The sequence below is a fragment of the Cyprinus carpio genome, chromosome B2 (genome assembly GCF_018340385.1).
Source record: "Cyprinus carpio isolate SPL01 chromosome B2, ASM1834038v1, whole genome shotgun sequence".
In the NCBI taxonomy this organism is placed as follows: domain Eukaryota; kingdom Metazoa; phylum Chordata; class Actinopteri; order Cypriniformes; family Cyprinidae; genus Cyprinus; species Cyprinus carpio.
In genome coordinates, this window is record NC_056598.1 from 11,042,263 (window position 1) to 11,063,768 (window position 21,506).

General features: G+C 36.9%; 2 protein-coding genes across 2 annotated transcripts; one reads left to right on the plus strand and one right to left on the minus strand.

Annotated features, from left to right (window-relative positions):
• The first annotated feature begins 3,236 nt into the window (after window positions 1–3,236).
• LOC109110704 (G protein-coupled receptor kinase 7a) lies at window positions 3,237–9,881 on the plus strand. The gene is made up of 4 exons (XM_019123693.2): window positions 3,237–3,987; window positions 4,124–4,561; window positions 7,357–7,637; window positions 7,983–9,881. Exons 1-4 carry the CDS (start codon window positions 3,391–3,393, stop codon window positions 8,314–8,316), a joined length of 1,650 nt encoding a protein of 549 aa, XP_018979238.1. The 5' UTR covers window positions 3,237–3,390; the 3' UTR covers window positions 8,317–9,881.
• Window positions 9,882–11,434: 1,553 nt separating this feature from the next.
• Window positions 11,435–18,205, minus strand: LOC109108211 (sodium/potassium-transporting ATPase subunit beta-3-like). The gene is made up of 7 exons (XM_042718009.1): window positions 17,837–18,205; window positions 15,520–15,648; window positions 15,291–15,389; window positions 15,009–15,196; window positions 14,793–14,843; window positions 13,220–13,306; window positions 11,435–12,240 (listed from the first exon to the last, which is right to left on the minus strand). Exons 1-7 carry the CDS (start codon window positions 17,949–17,951, stop codon window positions 12,073–12,075), a joined length of 837 nt encoding a protein of 278 aa, XP_042573943.1. The 5' UTR covers window positions 17,952–18,205; the 3' UTR covers window positions 11,435–12,072.
• Window positions 18,206–21,506: the final 3,301 nt, after the last annotated feature.

Genomic DNA, 21,506 nt, shown 5'->3' on the forward strand with positions numbered 1-21,506 from the left:
AAAGTTAACAAACATAGTGCATCAAAGGGTAACAAAGTGCAGCCATTAGGTTGCCCTAACAGGGTATTGTGTTTTAAAAAGTTAAATAAAAATAAATATATTCTGAAGAAAATGTGAGTGGTGCTTGCCATGTCAAAACTTGGCACTAGGCCCTAATCGTGTTATCATCATGTTAAAGGGATACTCCACCCCAAAATGAAAATGTTGTCAATAATCACTTACCCCCGTGTCGTTCCAATATTTTGGATGAAAACCGGGAGGCCTGTTACTATCACATAGACTGCCAAGTAAATAACAGTGTCAAGGTCCATAAAAGGTATGAAAGTCATCATCAGAATACTCCATCTTCGTATTGAAGAGTCTTTGGATACACTCTCTGGGGCCTACTGGTTTTCTACTCTTGACTTAGCCAGTGGCTACAATCAAGTTCCGGTTACTGAAAAGGATAAAGCCAAGACCACTTTTCTTACTCCTTTTGGATTATTTGAGTTTGACCATATACTATTTGGCCTCTGCAATGCCCCAAGCACCTTCCAGTATCTTACGCAACGTTTGTTTGGGAAACAGCATTGTCAGTCTTGATGATGTTGTGATTCTTTCTTCTACCATTTCACAGCAGAAAGTCTGTAACCAAAATGTGAAACATGTCAATATCAAAAAAAAAAGAAAGAAAGAAATTTTTTTTTTGTTAGTTTAAAAAGTACCGTATTTTCCGCACTATAAGACGCACCGGATTATAAAGCACACTGTCATTTTTTTGAGGAAATTAAAGGCTTTTAAGTGCGCCTTATAGTGCGGAAAATACGGTAATGATTTTAAAAACGTTATAAAAGTGCATGTACTTTTATACTGAAGGCATTCAGCAGATATTCTTTCTAAAATGACTCATCATTGTTAATTGACTTACTGCTGAGTGCCATGTTACTCAGTTCTCTGTCCATCTGAAAGGAAGATGTTTATTTTCATGTGTTTCTCGGCCAAAGTTAATGATTAATGATTTTTACCAGTTCATAATGATTATAACATAATAACAGTTATCCACTAGAGGGCAGAGTGACTTGTGACATGACACTGGAACCGATTGACTTTTAGCATAAGATTTTGTAAGACCATGTGAGGCAATATATGTTAATCAAAGACAGCATGTTTCTAGGAAGTTGTACTAGTTGTACTAATAGGAATATTATAACAGGTGATTTAGATATAAAGGCTTGTTGTTGAACAATGTATTTAGAAATATAAATTGGAATAAAACTTGGCATGTTTCGGTTTAAATAATCAAGTAAAAAGGTTACATTAAAAATTTTACATGGTATATATCCAGCCAAAAGTGTGTTAGAGAGATTTAATTTGGATATTGATTATTCCTGTGATTTTGTTCAGTGGAAAAGGAGTCTATTGTCCATCTGTTTTGTAATTGTGTATACACAAGGATTTTCTGGGTGGATATGGAAAATTTCATTAGAAGGAAAACAAATATTCTATACACTTCAAAAAATTCTTTAATGTTGACACATTCACTTGACATTTACAGGTATAATATTTTTCTTCATTTTTCTTTATTCTTAGACATTTACAGGTAATGCTATTTTGGAAATATTTGCCATTTGTGCGATGTATACCCGAAGTGATGCTGCACTGTTAAGACACTTACAAGCAGTGGACTTGTGTGTCTCTGGGTAGTAAAAATAAACATTGTCAGATGGGGGTATGTGTATTTTGCCATTTGTGCGAGGTGACCCGCTAAGTGCAGAGTTACCATTTGACTCCCTCCACCACCTCTTTAATCCTCTCTTGTAAGAGGAGGTGATCTCCAGGTGAGACAAGGCGATCCTACAGAGATGGCTGCCTAGCTGTGTCCAATCTAGAGAGAAGTGCAGAGTTACCATTTGACACTTGATGTCTGTTAATTAAACAAATTCGCTTGCTTCTTTGTAAACATACAATTATGTTTTTGCAGTATGCATTTCATGCTGTGTACCTACACAACAAATGTTTTTCCTGTGGTTTTTACACAAAAACTAATACGACGAGAAACTATTCCAGATTGAATTATACCAGCCTATGAAAAATAATCAATTTTATTTTTCCACACTGATTTTAAAGCCTTTTCAGCCACATCTTCTAAACTCACAATAACTGCATATAGTTGGCTGATGTTGAACATGACCTAGAAAGTTTGATTGAGCAGCTTTAACATCTCATTGCAAGTGAGACCCCCTCCTCCCACTCTGTGTTAGAAGCATAAGACACTTTTGGTATGGATTAACTCATATTAGCTTAGCTTTAGTGGACTGAATTAGCTTATACTGATGCGCATCGCCTTAGATACAGAGATCGCTCCTAAATAGTAAGAGAATTGTGTAATTTCTGTTATGATCACTGACTGGAGCTTAAAATCCCTGTCAATATGGCATAACTTTAACCAAGTATGGTTCATCTTGATCCATAAGGCTGTTCTAATTTTCATGGTGTTTTTACATAATATCTACATTTGTTTGTGTATACTTTATCTTGTTTTATCTTGATATTTCATTTTCTCTACAAACTGACCTTTTTAAAACTAACAAATGGTGTGTGATATAATGTGAATTTTGCCTAATTTTGTGCCGTTATCACACAGTGCCAGAGCATATGCAAAATGTGATAGCTCAGGATGAATAGCTGAGTAAACATACTCTAGTAAAGACAGAAAGCATGTGGCAGGAACATATTGAGACACTTTTTGACTGTCAATAGATTCTTACAGCAGATCCTTCTGTTTCAATTGTTTTGAAAATTAAAAAAGGTATATTTGCCTAAATGATTATGCTAAATTAAAATAGGCAAACTGCTAATATTTCAAATCAGTAAGTAAAATGATTCAAAATGGTATGATTGATTGTGTAAAATGGTATTTGTTGTGGCAATAGCACATTAGCCATTGGACTATAAACAACAGGAGGAAGTTTTAGTGCATCCTGCTAGCCTCAGCATTTTGTACACTCCATGCTGAGCTGTTAGCTCTCACATTTTTGCTCCTCTCATCGTATCACCATTTATGTTTAGACAACAGAGCCCGATGGCCATCAGTTTACTAGCGCTCTGCATCTGCCTAAATATAGTCAGCCCTAAAGCTTCTTAGTGGGAGAACCCTCTTATAAGTTCCTTTCCTTGAATAGTAGCTGAGTATAGACCACACAAATATACTTAAGTGAAAATCCCTTGCAGGTATTTAATTCTAAATGAGTAATTACTGGGTTGTCAGTGTGTCTTAGTGGCTCATTCGCGCCTTGGCTTTGAAGCGAGTCGCACACAAACGCACTGGCAGTAGCTTCTTCGAGCCTGATACCGCAGAGCTTCCGGAGCTTTCCATTTCTCTGGGGCGACTAACCTGACACAGCCGCCACAATGTGTGACATGGGGGGACTTGATAACTTGGTGGCCAACACGGCCTACCTAAAAGCCCAAGGGGGTGATGACAAGGAAATGAAGAAACGTCGCCGAAGTCTCTCTCTACCCAAGCCTGAACAATGTGCGGCACTCAGGTCGACTCTGGACAAGGACTTTGAATCCCTCTGCGAAAAGCAACCTATCGGAAAAAGGTTTTTTCGCCAGTACCTGGATCAAGGGGGGCCAGAGTGCAATGCTGCTGCAGAATTTCTGGATGATCTAAATGATTGGGAATTGTCAGAGGCTGCTGCCAAAGACAAGGCCCGTACAAATATCATCAATAAGTTCTGCAAAGATGGCTCCAAGAGCTCCCTCACCTTCCTGACTGGAGATGTAGCAACCAAGTGCAAGGCGGTTACTGACAAAGATTTCGAGGAGGTGATGGGGCAGGTGAAGGAGGCCACCAAAGAGTTCCTAAAAGGCAAGCCGTTTACAGATTACCAGACAAGCGAATTCTTTGAAAAGTTTTTGCAGTGGAAAGAGTACGAGAAACAGCCAATCACTGAAAAGTACTTTTATGAATTCAGGACACTTGGAAAGGGTGGATTCGGAGAGGTAGGTTTTATTTTTTGCGAAGTGCAATCTATTAGAATTGATTTAAATGGTCAGCCTTAACTAGGAGATGCCTTAAATCAAAGATATCATGATGTAGTCTCTCAAACTTAACCATGTCAATCACATACACTTCCAGGTGTGTGCAGTGCAGGTTAAGAACACCGGCCAGATGTATGCCTGCAAGAAGCTCTGCAAGAAGCGCCTCAAGAAGAAACATGGTGAGAAAATGGCCCTGCTAGAGAAGAAGATCTTGGAGAAGGTCAACAGTCTGTTCATTGTCAGCCTGGCCTATGCTTACGACACTAAGACCCATCTCTGTCTGGTCATGAGCTTGATGAATGGAGGTGACCTCAAGTATCACATCTATAATATTGGTGAGAAGGGTATCGAAATGGAACGGATCGTCTATTATACAGCTCAGATTACAACCGGGATGCTTCAACTGCATAACATGGACATTGTGTACCGTGACATGAAGCCAGAGAATGTGCTGTTAGATAGCCAAGGCCAGTGCCGTCTTTCAGATCTTGGTCTCGCTGTGGAGATTCCCGTTGGAAAGACCACCACCCAGAAGGTGAGTTGATCGCATCTATGCTGTGATCAGTACCATTAAAGGCACCAGATAACAACTGGGTGTGCTTGTATGAGATAAATAGCATGGAGAGTCATTCTCAAACTTCTAAAGGAGATGAACAACTTCAACAGTAAAACTGCCTAAAACTCCATATGTTATTTGGGGATTTTATTCAACACCAATCCATTATTATGCTATATATGCATATATATTATTGAAACTAGATTGGACTAGTGTAAAAATGAAGAAAGAAAATAAACTTGATCACTACTTTTATCTAATAAACCTTAATGGACTATTCATTAGCTAAGTTGGGCCACACACTGACACATACCTTTGAGCTACATCACTGTGAGAAAACAGAAATACTTCACTTGAACACAATCAGCTAATTAAATACTCAATGAATTAATAGACTTTTCTGCTTTATGCAATTATAGTTATTATTTAAGTCATTTTTTTAAAATTAGCCAATCACCTTGCAGAACACTTGGATCCCATTACAGACAGTGGTCCTCAGAACACAGCTTGAGATCACTGGTCTAGTTACAGTCTTTGGTTACTTTATGTTTAGCAGTCCTTGTATGCCGCCAGGACTTTAGAGATTTTCAGTAACACTGTTAGGGAACTTAGATTGTTCGTCTTTTACACAGTAAATCGGGATTACAGCCGTGTTAGCGTGGTATTCTTTGCCTGTTATATAATTCCTGGTGATCTTCATCAACCTGAGTACAGCTTCATCAGTGAACAGACCCAAAGACTGCATGAAGAAGTGATACAAGGATCAGTTAGCTGCAGTGTCCTTACCTGCACCCTTGGCTCAACGTCTCTTTAAGCTTTTGCATTGGGAGGCTACAGATAATTGTGATTAGGAGGATTCTTCATAATTTTTTTTTATTATTATATTTATTTTCACTCAATTACATCAGTATTCATTTGAAAATATGCTCTGCATTAAAACTCAGCTGTGGCTAAGATAAGGTTACTTCATTCAGAGGGCCCACAAGTGCTTCACCTTTACCCAAGAGGCGCAATAATCACAACTGGGTCTCTATCTCACTACAATAAACAGTGTTCTACAAAACAGCATGAAATCTATAACTACTGTGAAGTTTATTAATGTAGTGCAACATTATTGATAGTAAAATTCCAGCGCCATTAGCAACTAGGAAGCTTGATTAAATTGACTGATGAAAGTATTTTTGATAAAGCACCGTTTTTGTTTTTTTGGTCGAGATTTACAGAAGTAAATTGAAAGCTCGTTCAAGGAATTATGCCATAGGCAAGAAAAATAACCAATTAAATTACAGCACAACACAAATTAGGTTAACAGATCCTTTAACTTATTCCCAGAATGTGTTTTAGAAAGTAGTTATCTAACTAAATGGTTTAAAGTGTTAGAAGCTACATTTGTATTGACAAATGGCATTTGTAAAGATACATTGTGCATATAACAGAGGGAATATATTACCTTCATTGTGTTGTCCCTCAACTTTACATTGTTTTTGTTTTGTTTTGTTTGGTATTCATATTTTCTTAATAAGCTCACTCTGGTGAAAAAAAACAGGTTGCATACTCAGTGTTGCCCCTCATGACTTGTTCATTTTTGATATATTGTCAAATGTCAGATTGAAACAACTTTCATGCAGTGACCCTAAGCTTATTATCCCGTGCCCTTCTTGAGTCCTAAATGCAGGTTGAAGCCCAAGCTGAAGCACCGGGGGTTTGGTTGGCTTTACACTCCTGATCCTCTTAGGCAGAATTACACAAATCTGTCTCTGATCAGATCGCCAAAGGCTGGGGAAGCGCTACATTTTATATTTGTCGCATGAATTTTCTATGTTTAAAGGCTCTTTGTTTATCACTGCTCTTTGCTTTCATTTCCTTGTCTTTCTTGAACACTTTATTGACTGTTCTTGAAGCCTTGATCTTCTTGACAGCTCACAACTTTTTAAAGCCATGACCCAGCAGTTTGATTTATGTAACTACACTATATGCACAAAGTATAGCTGCAGTGGTCTGAAGGTCTAGGTCATTCTAGCTTAGGTAATCGAATGATGTTAGTCTAGCACAATGACCGTGCATCTTTTCCCATGTAATCAGTACATTTTAGCTTGACTGGGCCTAACCCTGCTGATTACTATATCTTAGTTCTCTGCATTTCTGGAGAGTTTTCCTCTTGATGTATAAACTCCCAACAAATTTCCTGCTTAAGGATAGATTATTTAACCAAAAAACAATGATTTTTGTCTGGAACATCTTAGTTATTTAGTATGATAGTGTTGTTGTAACTATTATCACGCCTTAAATCCCATATATGTATATTTAAGCACCCATAGTGGTCTGTCTTAGTTTTAAAGCCATGCAAGTAAATTTTGTTAATAATGAATGACTCTAAGTGAAAGCATATCTTTGTACACAAAGGTGGACATGTGCATTTGAGCCTAAGAATGGATGTCTTTATATAACCAGACTGTCCACTTCATCACAGTGGATCGGCACATGACTCCTGACAGGTAGTAGAGGATTACAATTAAGCTTCTTCCTTCTGGCAAAGAGAGGAAATGAGGTACAAGCAATAGATAGGGTAATACTTACATAAAATGCTCTATTACTACAATGCTGTTACCTTAATAAACTCCTCTGACAAACAGATATGTTCCTCAAACCGTGACAGTTTCATACAAAGCGGTGGTTTCACATCTTAATTAAACTGATTCCCATGGGAAATGATAATATTAAAAAAGTTCAGTCTGCACTTTTGTCCCTCAAACCCTTTGGCTCTCTTTTCACAGGCTGGAACGGGTGCATATATGGCACCTGAAATCCTCACTGAAACTCCATACAGGACATCAGTGGATTGGTGGGCTCTTGGTTGCAGTATCTATGAAATGGTAGCTGGCTACACCCCGTTCAAAGGCCCTGAAGCCAAGAAGGAGAAGGTGGAGAAGGAGGAGGTACAGAGGCGCATCATTAATGAGGAACCTAAGTTTGAGCACAAGAACTTTAACGCCCCCACCATAGACATAATCAAGCAGTTCCTCAAGAAGAAGATTGATGAACGTCTTGGCTGCAAGTAAGTCTTTCTATCCCTCTTAACCTCCTGATCCTTCAGTGTGATTGGAGGTGTTAAAGCAGGATATGTGGACCCTAACCTGTTTGAAATCCTTTACCACAATATTCTTCGATAGTGTCCTACAGGTCAGAGCTATTGTATCAAATTTGTATGCCTGGGCAAAGATGATTTTCTAGGTCTAAAATCCTATATGGTCAGCCTATATCTCTTCTTTTGGTCCAAATTATAATGTAATAATGACCAATGGTTTAACTGAACCAGATAATGGTGAGATTGTGAAATGCATCAAACTCCTTTTCCCCAAATGACCAGAGTGTATAATTGTTACTTGTACTATTTTCACAGGGGTGATGATCCCAGGAAGCATGAGTGGTTCAAGTCCATCAACTTTGCTCGTTTGGAGGCTGGCCTTATCGATCCACCCTGGGTGCCCAAACCCAACGTTGTCTATGCAAAGGATACAGGTGACATTGCTGAGTTCTCTGAAATCAAGGGTATTGAGTTTGACGCAAAGGATGAAAAGTTCTTCAAGGAGTTTAGCACGGGTGCTGTGTCCATTGCCTGGCAAAAGGAGATGATTGACACTGGACTCTTTGACGAGCTCAACGACCCTAACCGGAAAGAATCATCCGGTGGTTTAGATGATGATAAGAAATCGGGTACTTGCACGCTTCTGTGAGAAGACCAATCCAGCCACCTCAGCCCAGAATTCACCAGTAAATGCTTTCAGTGGCATCACTTATATAAATGAAACTGTGCTCTGTCGAAGAAGAGTGGACCGTGACAAAAGAGATGGGACGTTAGTCCTTTGTAGCATAGAAGGAGACTCTTATTGCTTCAATTGCACAGCCATATGGTCTGAGAAACACTCTAGACCATCCATGATGTGGTGGACTGAGCTTTGGACCAGTCAGGGAAGTTCTTCTCTGCGGTTACTTTATGTCTCGTGAAGTAGTCAATCTCCTATCCAACAGGAGGTGCAAGTAAAAGTACTATTCCCTATTGAGAAGATGCTAGAAGAGTAGAAGACTACAGGCCACCTAAAGATCATGATGTAATAATAGCGACTTAATGTAATCGGCAGCAGTTTGTGATCAGAAGGCAGATATGCAAAGTGGAGTCATTCCCAAGAAGCAGTGGCTTGTTTATTTGTGGATTAGTTCACTGTGTAGTACACAATTGGCATCTGCTGTACACATACTCTTTGCAAGACATTTAGATGCTACTGAAGGTCAGGCCCAGATGGAATCTGCGGAATTCGTTCTCATTTTTTGAATTCGGAATTCTGAGGCATGTTCAACAAGCTTACGGGTAGCTGAAAGCAAAATTAAATGAGCCAAAGTTCCTCTATCCACCAATCGATTTTCAAAATCATTTGTGCTAGGGTTGCTTGAGCCTGTCCAAGCATCTCAAGCTGTAGACCGGGAAAGACCCTGGAGAGATGGCTAGTCCATCACAGGGCCAAATTTGTGAAAATGTGTGACAAAATAATTGTGAAGAACGCAAAAATGTTGTAATGGTGGGCATTTCAATTGCACAGATTCCATGTGGACCTGCTTACTGCGGCACAGGTTAACATCTACATGCTAACAAAGAGCTTTTGAATGAATTATGTAATTGCTCAACAGAGCTCTGATGATCTCTGTTGTAGAGAGTGTCGCACAAATTGTTAACTCATGACCTCCATGCTTGTGATCTTTGATAGCAGGGTTTTTTTGATTCTGCACCTTGTGTGTATAAATATGTACATATAAATATGAATTAATAAATCAACATATATTATTAGCTCTGAAATGAAATCAGAGTTTGATTGTTTAGCATTTAAAGGTAATTCCATTTGTGTTTTGTTATCATGTCCCATCATAACAGAGTGGTATACAGCAGGCAGCCTTCCTTTACAGACAAGTTCAGCTGAAAGAGGTAAGTCCTCAAGGGCACAAATAGAGGGCTTTGGCACTGATTCGTCTGCTAAATCCTCACCAGTTGCGCGATGTAACCAAGGTAGAGGTTATGCCCTCTTCCAGTCTTCAGTGGCATTGCTTCTATGCAAGAGCAAACAATTGTTATTGTGACAAAAAATGGACCAAACTACCTGTCTGCAAATTAATTATTTGTTCTGTGTCTTTTAAGTTTTTACAGTTTGAGGCAAGTAATAATGACTGAATGTGATTGTATATAAGGTTTAGAAATTTCAGATATTTAACAGGGGCATGTATTCAAAATGGGCCAATAAAATGTTTATTTTACAGATTTATTTCGTAGCTTTTCCCCCTCCCATAACGCTGGTGCTTGGTGCTAACTCGGTTTCAAATCAGCTAATTTTATGGAGTTATGTGTTCCTGAGATAATTAAATCAGAAGTTTAGTCTCTCACGTAGTGCGCGATGAAAATTTAACCACATGTTGGTGCTTTCTTAAAAAACTCTGTGCAAGAGTCAAAGCCTAAATATATTCCCCAGATTAAAGAGTCAAATCACAGACCGCCTGAAAAGTTCTGGGCTGAATTCAGAACACCACACTTATCTTGTAAGGCGATAATCTGGTTTATACTCGCGTACTTAAATCAACCTCTAATCCTTGTAACCTCCAGTCTGATTTGCTGAACCAAGACAAGTCACTCTCACCAGACTTACCAATTTATGATCTCCTCTGAGAGCACAGAAATACCAGTCTGGTTCAGCACACATGAATGAATCTGCTTCCTGCATTCAAAGACTGTTACATCACTTCTGAGCTTAATTAGGCAGTGTACATGTAGAGATGATGTGCATATTACAATTAATATGCGGGTGTGATTATGATTGAGTTTTGATGGAGTAGTAGTAATCAGAAAAGTCTTCAGACGGTAAAGCTAAAGACCCTGTTAAGCCAAACAGATGCCACTCCTCCTTATGTGAACCAATATCCACTAATGCGGAAAATAAGCTTATGTGTGTAAGAAGCAGTGTTTGTGAGAGTGTCTTTCACATCTAGAGGTAAAAATAAAAACTTGTTGTGCGTGTTTGTCAGTAGCCAGGAGTTCTCACACTTTAAACACCAAAGAGCCCAAAATATGATAATAAATTTTAATATTTCCTGAAATATAATAGCAGGTATATATTTTAATAATGCTTTGTGAAAAACATATTGTTTTCAAAATTAAATAACTGCATCCTATATATATTTATCTATTTTTAGATTATAATTTATATAGTCACAGACCAAAGCAAATGATTATATTATCTGGAAATTACTTGGCAGTGTATTTTTTTCTGTATAGACCTTTTAAAATACAAACCAGATCAGTTTTTTTTTTTATTATTATTATTACTGTCTGAAACCGGGACTGTCAATAGAATAAAGTCATTGTGATTCACTGTAAAAAGGCAGAATTAAGCAGTTAAAAATAATAATCTTTTTAAAATTAAGTGTGCGCTAAACAGATCAATTACATGAAACACTGGCCAGCTTAAAAGACCATCTATGTACAGACTGAAGCAGATTCCCATGTCTGTGACTAAATGTGGTCAACTAATCAGTTGACGCAAACTGCTGATTTATTGATAGCTTTTGGCAGGAACACACAGTGCTATGTTTGGTTGAGCACGGTGACATGTTTAAATTAAACGAATATAACATATGGCGCCAAACACATGATTTAGTTTAGTAAGAAAATGAGTTCAAATGTAAATACAAAAAAAAATGCTACTCAACACAATTGTAATTTGGAAGAAAAAAAGAGTTGCTGTTAGACAACATTATATCCTAACGCCATCCTGTGGTACATCCAAAATATTACAGACAATTTACAACCACCACTTACTTGTTTTCTTTTTATTTGTCAAAATAGCATTTGTACCAAGATGTTAAATGGCTCTTGAGGCATCTGCATGAACGAGGATCCATGCAGAGGTTATGAAAATCATTTAGGTTACAAATTTGGCTCTTTACGTATTCCATATTTCAAAAATGTGTCAAATAATGCCACTTTTTTTTTTTACATAAATCTTTTAGCAATATGACAATACGATCATTAAATATATTCACACAGAGCAACACAAACACAAAAACACCAACTAAGGATTTAGATATCGACTAACCCGTCTCATCAATCACAATGTAAACAAAATCCCTTTAAGAGTACAACGTAATGACGTTAAAGAATTCCAAACATCTAGGGAATGCGAGGCCCAGGGTTAAAATACAATTAAATGTTCAGAGACACTCACTCGTGTCTTCATCAGGAGGCGGTGCTAGACAGAAGATTAAAGAGGGATTCTGTGAAGACACGGTGAGTGGGATTCATTAACAGAAATCAATCAGTCATGCCTGTCTGTGGAGAGTTAAATTAAGTCCTTGAGACCTGCTGAGGACCAGCAGGACATACAGTGGGGGTTTAAAAGGAGCACAGGGACAACAGGGAGAAAAGTAGTGCAAGTTTCCCTTCAGCAGCTGCGTTATTCGTTCACCAGGAGCCGGAAGGTGACGCGGCCGAGAAACTTGTCACGCTCGTCGTTGTTCTTGAGGTTGGAGCCCTCTACCTTGCACTCTACAATCAGCTCAGAGTTGTAGTCTTCCTTCTTAAGCAACAGCTTTACAGCAACCAGAGGCTGAACATAACCCTCCTATAGATGACCCGAGACAGAAAAACCAAGGTGAAAAAAAAGTGTACTTCACTATACACACTTGTATACTATATTGTCATTCTATATACTATTTCTACTATACGTCATCTCATTATATAATGAAGTCTTTAAAGGAATATTTTAGGTTTAATACAAGTTAAATTTAATCATAATATAATTACTAGTAAAACAGCTGTTCACATAATTTTTGCATAAGTCTATGGCATTGTATTATGGCAACAATGTTTTAAAACTGGATACACAGAAAAGGCAAATTTGTTAACACATAGTTTTGTTATCTTATAACTACACTATTGAAATTTATTTATGAATTTATGAATTCACTTCCATTCACAATGGATTTGTTTACTACTTTTTGCTTCACAAGACGTTAATTTATGGACTTTGTCTTGTGTATTATTGTGATGTTTTTATCAGCTTTTTTTACTCTCATTCTGACGGCACCCATTCACTGCAGAGGATCTATTGGTGAGCAAGTGATATAATGCTAAAATTTCTCTAAAACTGTTCCAATGAAGAAACAAAATCATCTGCATCTTGGACGGCCTGAGGATGCGTACATTTTCAACAAATTTTCATTTTAAGGGTGAACTAATCTAGTGCTGTCAAACGATTAATCGCATACAAAATAAAAGTTTTTGTTTGCATAATATACGAATGTGTTCTGTGTATATATATTATGTATATATAAATACACGCACATACAGTATATATTTTGAAAATATTTACATGTCTATATTTATATTCATATCATTTATATCAGAAATAAATATATTTAATATATAAACATAACATGTTTTTCTGAAATATATACATGCATGTGTGTGTATTTATATATACATAATATACAAAGCACACATACATATATTATGTAAACAAAAACTTTTATTTGGGATGCGATTCATCGTTTGACAGCACTAAACTATTCCTTCAAGCATGTTCTGAGCTCTATACTTACATGTGTTTTTTTCCCATAGTAAGGAAAGTACATCCTATCAATAGTCCCCTCATGGGGAAAATACTGCATCTGGAGAGATTTCCCACTCTGAAGAGAAAGAAGAAAATACCATCAGACAACTGAAGACAGCGGACTGTCACTTGGTGAGAGTGGATGATGCCGTTTGATGTAGCTCTAACAATAATATAAATCATCCATGACATATACAGTAGCTGCAGCATACAACTACATTTGGATGCAGAGCATAATGTATCCCAGCAGAGAACAGACAAAGCAGACTGCTGCTTTGGAGAAAACAAGTGCTAGAAGTCATGCTGCTGCTTTGCCATGCTAAATGAATTAGTATTTGTTCATTAGCCATCTTTCTTGATCAATAGCAGCGACTCATTAAGAAAATATCCAGATGGTAACCATTGTGATAATGGACAACTGATTCTGATTAGGGATGCATGAGATATCAGTACCATATCGGATAATATTACATATATTTAATTGTGCAGCTCACTTTCTCACCTTTTTTTAAGCTGCCATCTAACGCTCAATGTTAATCACTGATAACTGAATAACACTGTAATTTAATCTTTAACAAATCACAAAATGACTATCCGTTTTTCACACTGTACATAATAATATTGTTGTTAATAATGTTTTAGGTTTTGTTGGTTTATATTTAGTTTATTTCATTTCAGGTTTGATTATATTAAATATATCAGGTTGCATCCCTAATTCTCACAAGATTGTGCAAAACGTGTATGTTGTGGCTTTGCAGAAAATTTAAGGTAAGGAATGATAAAGCATATAAGAGACATGCTCAATCACGCTAGTAGCAAACGAGAGAGAGAGACCAGATATACAGTGATCTTACCCATCACTTTACAAAGGAGTTCAACTGGCAGCATGCAATAGAGACATGAGAGACAAAGAAAAAGGGAGGGAGAAAAGAAAAAATACACCCTTGAGAGAGGATGGACTAACAATTAGAAATCCAAGCAGGAAACACAACAACATATAAATCAAACCTTAAAGCTGAAATCCATAAGAAAGTTGCAGAAACACTTGCAACTACAAACACCCAACACTGTTTCACTGTTTTACAGAGCAATGAAACACCCCAAAAAGGGGAGGGCTGTGTGGGAACCAATCAGACCTTTGATTAGCTGGCATCTTACACTTTAATTGGCCATATGATTTTTACCTTTATTATATCTTGTCCCTAAGTGAGAAAACCAAAGCCATAATAGCCAAAGCAATAATGATAACCGAAAATGGTTAAGTAGATGAAAAAAGAAATTGTTGGAGAATCCTTAGCAGGCCAGGCATGGACCTTAATTATGATTTCTCTGAGAAACAGCCAGCATGGGGTCTTAAAGTTGTGTTGAGAAATTTGTGCCATTTTTGTTCCATTTTCTAAATTTCTCTTAGAAATGACAGCTTTAAAACACAAATAAACACCACAAATACAAACATATACATTATTTATGGTCTTATACTAATATCTACCTTATTCTAATATAAAAAAAATGTAAATCATTCTTTATTTGGCACCCCTATTAAACAGGTCTACTTTTGTTACCTTTGATGTGCAGTTGATGTACGGATCTCCGGCTGGCTTAAGACCAATGATCTGAGGGTTAAGAATAACACGATATCAGCCTGATTCACCCTCAGTCAAGTCGATATGAAAACCCAGACATTTTTACTCTTGAAGACAATAGTTTGAAAGTGCGTAATATTGAGAAATATTATTACAATTAACTATTTGAACAAGGGTGTATGTAAGGTTACTCACCCTATTCATCTTGACAATAACACACGGCTGTCCTTTAGCATAGCCATAGGTGGTGTCCTCCATCCCGGAGCAACGCTGGAGTAAACTCCTCCTGAACTGACACACCTTCTTCTGAGGTTCCTCATCCTGCTCAGAGTACTGACCCGCCATACACAAGTCATTTTTGGCTTGTTCTGAGTCATTATACTCTGGAAATAGAAAATAGAGAAACTATAAATATAGAAGTACTATGCAACGAGATGAGAAAGTATTTAAAAAAGGGGCAAAGTCTAGAGCACTTACGATGCAGAAACGATTCAAGATGCTGGACATACTGGCCATATCCAAGAGGTTCTGATCTGTTAAAAACTATATTCAAAGAGTTTGGCCTGATAGCCAACCCTGCAAAACAGAAAAAAAGTTAGTTATATATATTTTTTTTAATAACTCATAGCTGAATAACATGTACAACTGAATATAGCACTTTTAATTATTAATTACTGTCAATGTTTGCAAAACTGAAAAAACTCACCTGGGGACGCAACCCGATCTCGATACTTTGGTGTTTCGTCATTCAGCGTCTGAAGCATCGCCCACATAGTGAAGACAAACATGGCAGCCAAGAAGCCATAGAAGACCAAGTAAAAGAGGAGGATGAGACCTGAAACACAGTTCCTTTGAAAATCATTTGTTGCTAGGCAGATCTGAAATAATTAAGCCCTGCTAAAAAAGCATAATCTTTCAATCTTTCCAGCCAAAGTACAACATTTTGCTGGGATCTCATAAAGAACTCATTTTAATCTGACAGTGTGCATTACTATTTTATCCAGTTTCTAATTGGTCAATCACAGACTTTTTTTACTCGATTAAAACTTCACTGTGTAGCCTTTTAATAATAATAATAATAATAATAATAATAATAATAAAAATCAATCTTCCAGATGTTACCAAAATATAATTACAAAAACCTTTAATAAAGATTCATATTTTAAGCCGTTGGGACGGATTTCGCGGGAAACTGCATACTTGCCTCAGTCGACCATACATGTCACGCAGTGGCGTCGCTATGGTTTCTGGGCCCCCTGAACAGCAGGGTCCCCTCGGTAGAATCAAGCACGTTTTGGGGGTGGGGTTGAAATCGCAATCCGCGTTCACCTCGGTTGCAATCGCGTTGCCCTATTATATTTGTAATGGTAATGGTGCCTGTTGGTCTCTACTGGTAATTGGTCGCCTGGTGGCTTTTGTTAAAACCACTAAATCCTAATGTAATATGTCCCAAAACACACTACAGGATACCATTATTTAATGGTTAAAAGTCGATGGTTTGTAGTGGTATTTGTAGAGGAAATCTTTAGAATTTCTGTGATGGTTTCTATTGTTTTGGCAGCAGGGTCACCATGGGTTTTGTGATGTTATCCAGGGCCGTTTTTCACTCCCAGTCCGTCCCTGTATGTGTGTGTGTGTGTGTGTGTGTGTATGTGTATATATGTATGTATTATATATATATATATATATATATATATATATATATATATTATATACATACATATGTTATTTTCCATTCAGCAGTTAATCGTTTTCGGTCTGAAAATAAACATATATATATATATTCATTAACTCATTTATGCATTCACCTGTTGTAAAATAATGTTATTTTCCATTCAGCAGTTAATCGTTTTCGCTCGGAAAATAATCAAATGTGTCATTTGCACAGAAGGTTTAGTGAGGCGCGAAAACAGAACCCATTCAGATTCCCCACGGGCCAGACGACGTCACGGCGCTCAGCGACGTCACTTTGATGTTGCCGACCGCTCTGACGTTGCCGTTCAGGTCCTTCTTCAGAACGAACAAGAATAAAAGGGTTTCTAGACAATCGGGGTCGTTATTATGACTGTATGAAAACTATTCATTCTGCAGGCCTTTGATCTTTTAGACTAGTTTTACTAGCCAAGACAGTCCGACGAAATAACTAGGTACGGTGTATAATGAGCCTTGGGTCAATGAGGACAAGACACTAGCCTTTCTCTCACGTTAAGCAGTAAGCACATAGTTTCTGATATTATTGTTGTTTTTAAGGATAACATTATGGAATCAGCGCATAAACGTTTTCGGTAGATAACGCAAACAAGAGCCTTGCTTTGATAAATAAACATATGTACGTAGATTGAAAACCACAGTCTGGTATAAAAAGATAATAATTATAATTATAATTAATATTATTATGCCACTGAGCTAGTGTCTAATGATGATTAATAGCATCTACAGAGGCTCCTTTTTCACACCACAGTGAATTTTCAGGCCACACCGAAAAAAACTCGCGCGACAGCCTACTGAATGTTCGGCACGCGCGCAACATGGACGCAGTCATTTCGTTGCATTTAAAACCCTTAAAAATAACACCTTAAAATAATCTCATTAATGGACTGCCGTCGCTTCCATTTTCTGTAACATCCTCATATTGATTCTCTGATTTTCCCCATCGTTTTACAGGAAGAAGATCTGCTAAAACCTGGAGATGTTGAGCAGTGGGCATCATATTAAGGCTATCACTGGAGATTATTCAAAACACACAGACGAGAGTGGACACGAAATTGCCACTGATGTCATCAATGAAAGAGTTGATGACATCAAGATGTCGGAATGCCTTAACGATCGCTTTCCTCGTTTTCATTCTTCATTAATGACCCTTTGGGTTCTTCGTGCTTTAAATGCTTGTGGTTGAACAGTTTCTGCAACAAAATCCGCCGTATATGGTTATTTCTGTAAGCTGCTCATTTCAAACACTTGCATGCATAAATGATGTGTAAAGGATGCCGTTCATAGGGTTTGTGTCAACCGTGTCAGCTCACCCCAATTGCTCGCAGTTCGACCGAAGAATTCTCCAGTTCTTGGATTGTAGATCGCGTCTTTCCAGCTGCTCTCGGGCTCTTTGCCCTCCGCTGGTTTTTCGCTCTTTTTAGACATGCTGGAATGAGGTGCGATGTGACCTGGTCTGATGAGGCTGAACTCAGTGGGCTGAGGCCCTGATGAAGAGCGACGAACCTCTGGCCTCTGCTGTCTCCAAATGCACCGCAACGCTCCAGATGCCAAACTGCTCCAACAAACCGGACCGACGGCTCCACGTTCTGTTGTGGGGGGAGGGAACGAAGGGGCAAGCGCTTTTGCGCATGCGTAAACTACGCGACCCTGAAATTGTTACAAATTGATTGTGAATTTTATGCCGGAGAAGCTTGGTGTTCGTCGGCGCTGCGCAGTGGTTTCCAGGTGGTAGCCTATCAAGGTGCATGAATTTCCATACGCATATACCAAGTGGTTACATCATGTGCATGTCAAAAAAGGCTACACTAACAACAACAACAATAGGCCTAATATGATTATTATTTAAATGTTACTTTTTGTAGATGTTGGGATGTTGTCATTTAATAAATTACAAAATGTTTAGTTTCTCATTTTAAATTTCAGATAAAGTTGGCACCAAATAAATGTTTACGAAACATGACACATTCTGAGATTCTGTGAAGATCAAATTAGACCATTGACTTCAAGATAGATTGATAAATAACCTTTGATTAATACAGTTTAACAGTTTTGAAAGACTGAAATTGTATTTTCTTGTAAAACGTAATCAGTAATCTGTTTTATTTGCTACATCAAAAAATGTAAACAGGAGCAAAGAGAAGAACTGCAAAAATGAATGCTATTGCCATCACTGTTTTCTTCAGCTTTCTGAGTGCAGCTGAGCTGTAATCAAGCAGTGCTGTTAATTAGAAGCAAGACCTCAGTAGACACAGATGATTTATGTAACACAAAAAGAGGAATTTGTTAAATGGGAGGGTGAAGGGATTTTGGCAATGCACCCTGCTGGAGCTGTCAAATTAAATTTGTTAAACTCTTTAATTTCTTAAAGAAGATCCGAATGTTACCAACATACATTTGGTTTTAAAAACCAAGGTTCTTCTGATCTCGTTACATATTAAATCAGAGGCGATAGGCTACCATCTGTGCAATATCTTCTAAAGCACAAATTAAGACCAAATCACATGGTCGGTTTTGCTGACAGTGAATAAAGGTTAAACATTTTTCATGCATTATTTTAATTAAAATGACCATTGTCATAAGAAATTAATGAAAATCAAAAATGGTAAAATGAAAAAGACATCTGAAAACAAATACCAGCAGTATCATTCACGAAACATATTAGGAACGTGCTGTGATTATGAAGTAAAATATTGGAAATATCTTTTAAAACAAAGAAAGAATAAGTACAGAGTGGTAAGGAGCTTCCAAAATTTGGATTAAGGCCTGACTTCAAAGTCTGTATATGAAACAGACTGATATCATTTTGAAGTGGTGACATGCTGTCAGTGCTTTAGCAAGAAATGCACATCTGTCAAGTCCTGTTTGAGTAGTTTTTTTTTTTTTTTTTTTTTTTTACGGGGAGGAGCTATAAATGATAAATTAAAAGCTAACATTGTTCAGTGTCTTACATAAGTTATTTGAGGTTAGTTGAATAAACAATTTCAGAATAAATACTGCTTTTAAGTCATTCTCAGTTGTCTTTTCTCATTATGTGCTTCTGAAATGTTTAAGTGAAAAAAATCAAAAGTCTGCAAAAAAAAAAAAAAAAAAAAAACGATCTCAGAGCCGACTGCCTTATCAAATACTGCCTCTTACTGGTCAGTAGTTGAAGAAATAGCATGCAAACTTCTTGATATAGATGACTGTTGGATTTTTACTTTGTTCTTCTCTATTGAGAAACAAACATGTCAACTTAATGTCTGGTTAGTTTAACTTCTAGTTTCATATTGTAGAATGAGAAAAACATCCTTTAACCTTTCCTTTCCAATACAGATTTACAAACTGAATAATTATTTTTTAACTATAAGTTTTGTGATATAGCCAGAAAATGTGGTAGTAATTTTAATGATTTACAGGCATTAGTAAGGCTGTGTTCTTGTTAAACTATACATCCTGCAACACAGAGACGTAAAATGGCCAAACAGCATATTTATATTCAGTTGTTTTTGTTGTTATATATATATCAATATTTTACAATGATATATTTTGCATTTGCAATTCATAAAAATTAATTTGAAACATGAAAAAACTCTAGAGCAGAAACCAAATTTTAGCAGCATTTACAATACCTTAACTGTATAAAATAAGATGTTAAAGAGTTCATTGGTTTCTTGAGGTTTTTTTTTATTTTATTTTTATTTTTTATTTTTTTGGTATGTGATCTCAACACTAGCAGAGCCTCACTATCTTCTAATCTTCTACAACTATTCAACTACTAAGGCACTTACTCTTAAACCATTAACCAAAAACATGCCCTGCTGTTTTTTTTCCCCCTTTTTTTTTCTTTTCACTTAGTGCTTTCTTTCAAAATGTTAAGTTTGTATTGCAGCACTTCTTATGTCTACTAAGAACCAACCATCATTCACAAACAAATCCCTATTAAAAAAAATTCAATCAAAATAAAAACAAACAAAAAACACACACACACACAAATAAAAAAATAAAAAACTAAGAGCAAATGTCCAAAGAGTATGTGCCATAAACTTCCACTGTCCTGAATAAGACTGTAAAAAACCCATTATAAACACCTGACAGTTGAGATCATGGTTTCTCCAGTAGTATTTGGGTCAGAGCAAAGGACATTTTCAAGATATATATATATTTTTTTAAAATGAACAAAGCGTATTAGAAAAAAATCCAGAACTTGCATGTCAAGCTTCCATTTTTTTTCCATGATGTACATCATGCCATGTCAAAATAAGCCATGCATTTGAAATCCTCTGCTTTTCCTTTTCTTATTTTAACTATCATAAATTCCTGGGCTGTGTTTGTCTTTAGCCATATATGGTTATGTTATGGTCCCCCATACTCCCTCTCTCTATTTTCTGAAATATGTACCTAAAGAAAGTAAGAAATGTTTTCATTTAAAAAACAATATATATATATATAATAACAATGCACAGATTAATTTCTACCAGTGTCAGAAAACGTACGGTTGCCTTCCAGCTAATTTTGCACCCAAGAGTGTTTGTTTTAAAATAGTGTGCTTTATTTCCTGCTGGTAATGTGTGTGATTTCACATTCATTTTCATCAAGATGAAGCTTTTGCTTTAGTCTCCAAGAGAATACCAGTGAATGCCAATGTCTGCTGTCTTCTCCTTTCCGTTTTTGTTTACAATACCTGATCCTGCTCTTGTCATGTTTTTCCAGCACCACCCTAAAAAAAAAAAAAAGGCTTTCTTTCATGGTCCCTTAGGCGTTTTAGTGAAAGCGCACCCCAAATTCTAATTAATAACAAAACAAATGGGCCTATTATAGGCCTTTTCGCAAATTGTGATGACAGAATTGTCATTTTTGGGTGACCTGTCCCTTTAAATGTGCACATACAGCGCATTGTAGTCTTGTTTTGATACACTTTTGACCAAATCCCAGTTTATAACATTAAAATCCCAGCATCTCATTTGTAAATACAGTACAAATAAATAATAAAAGGCTAATTAT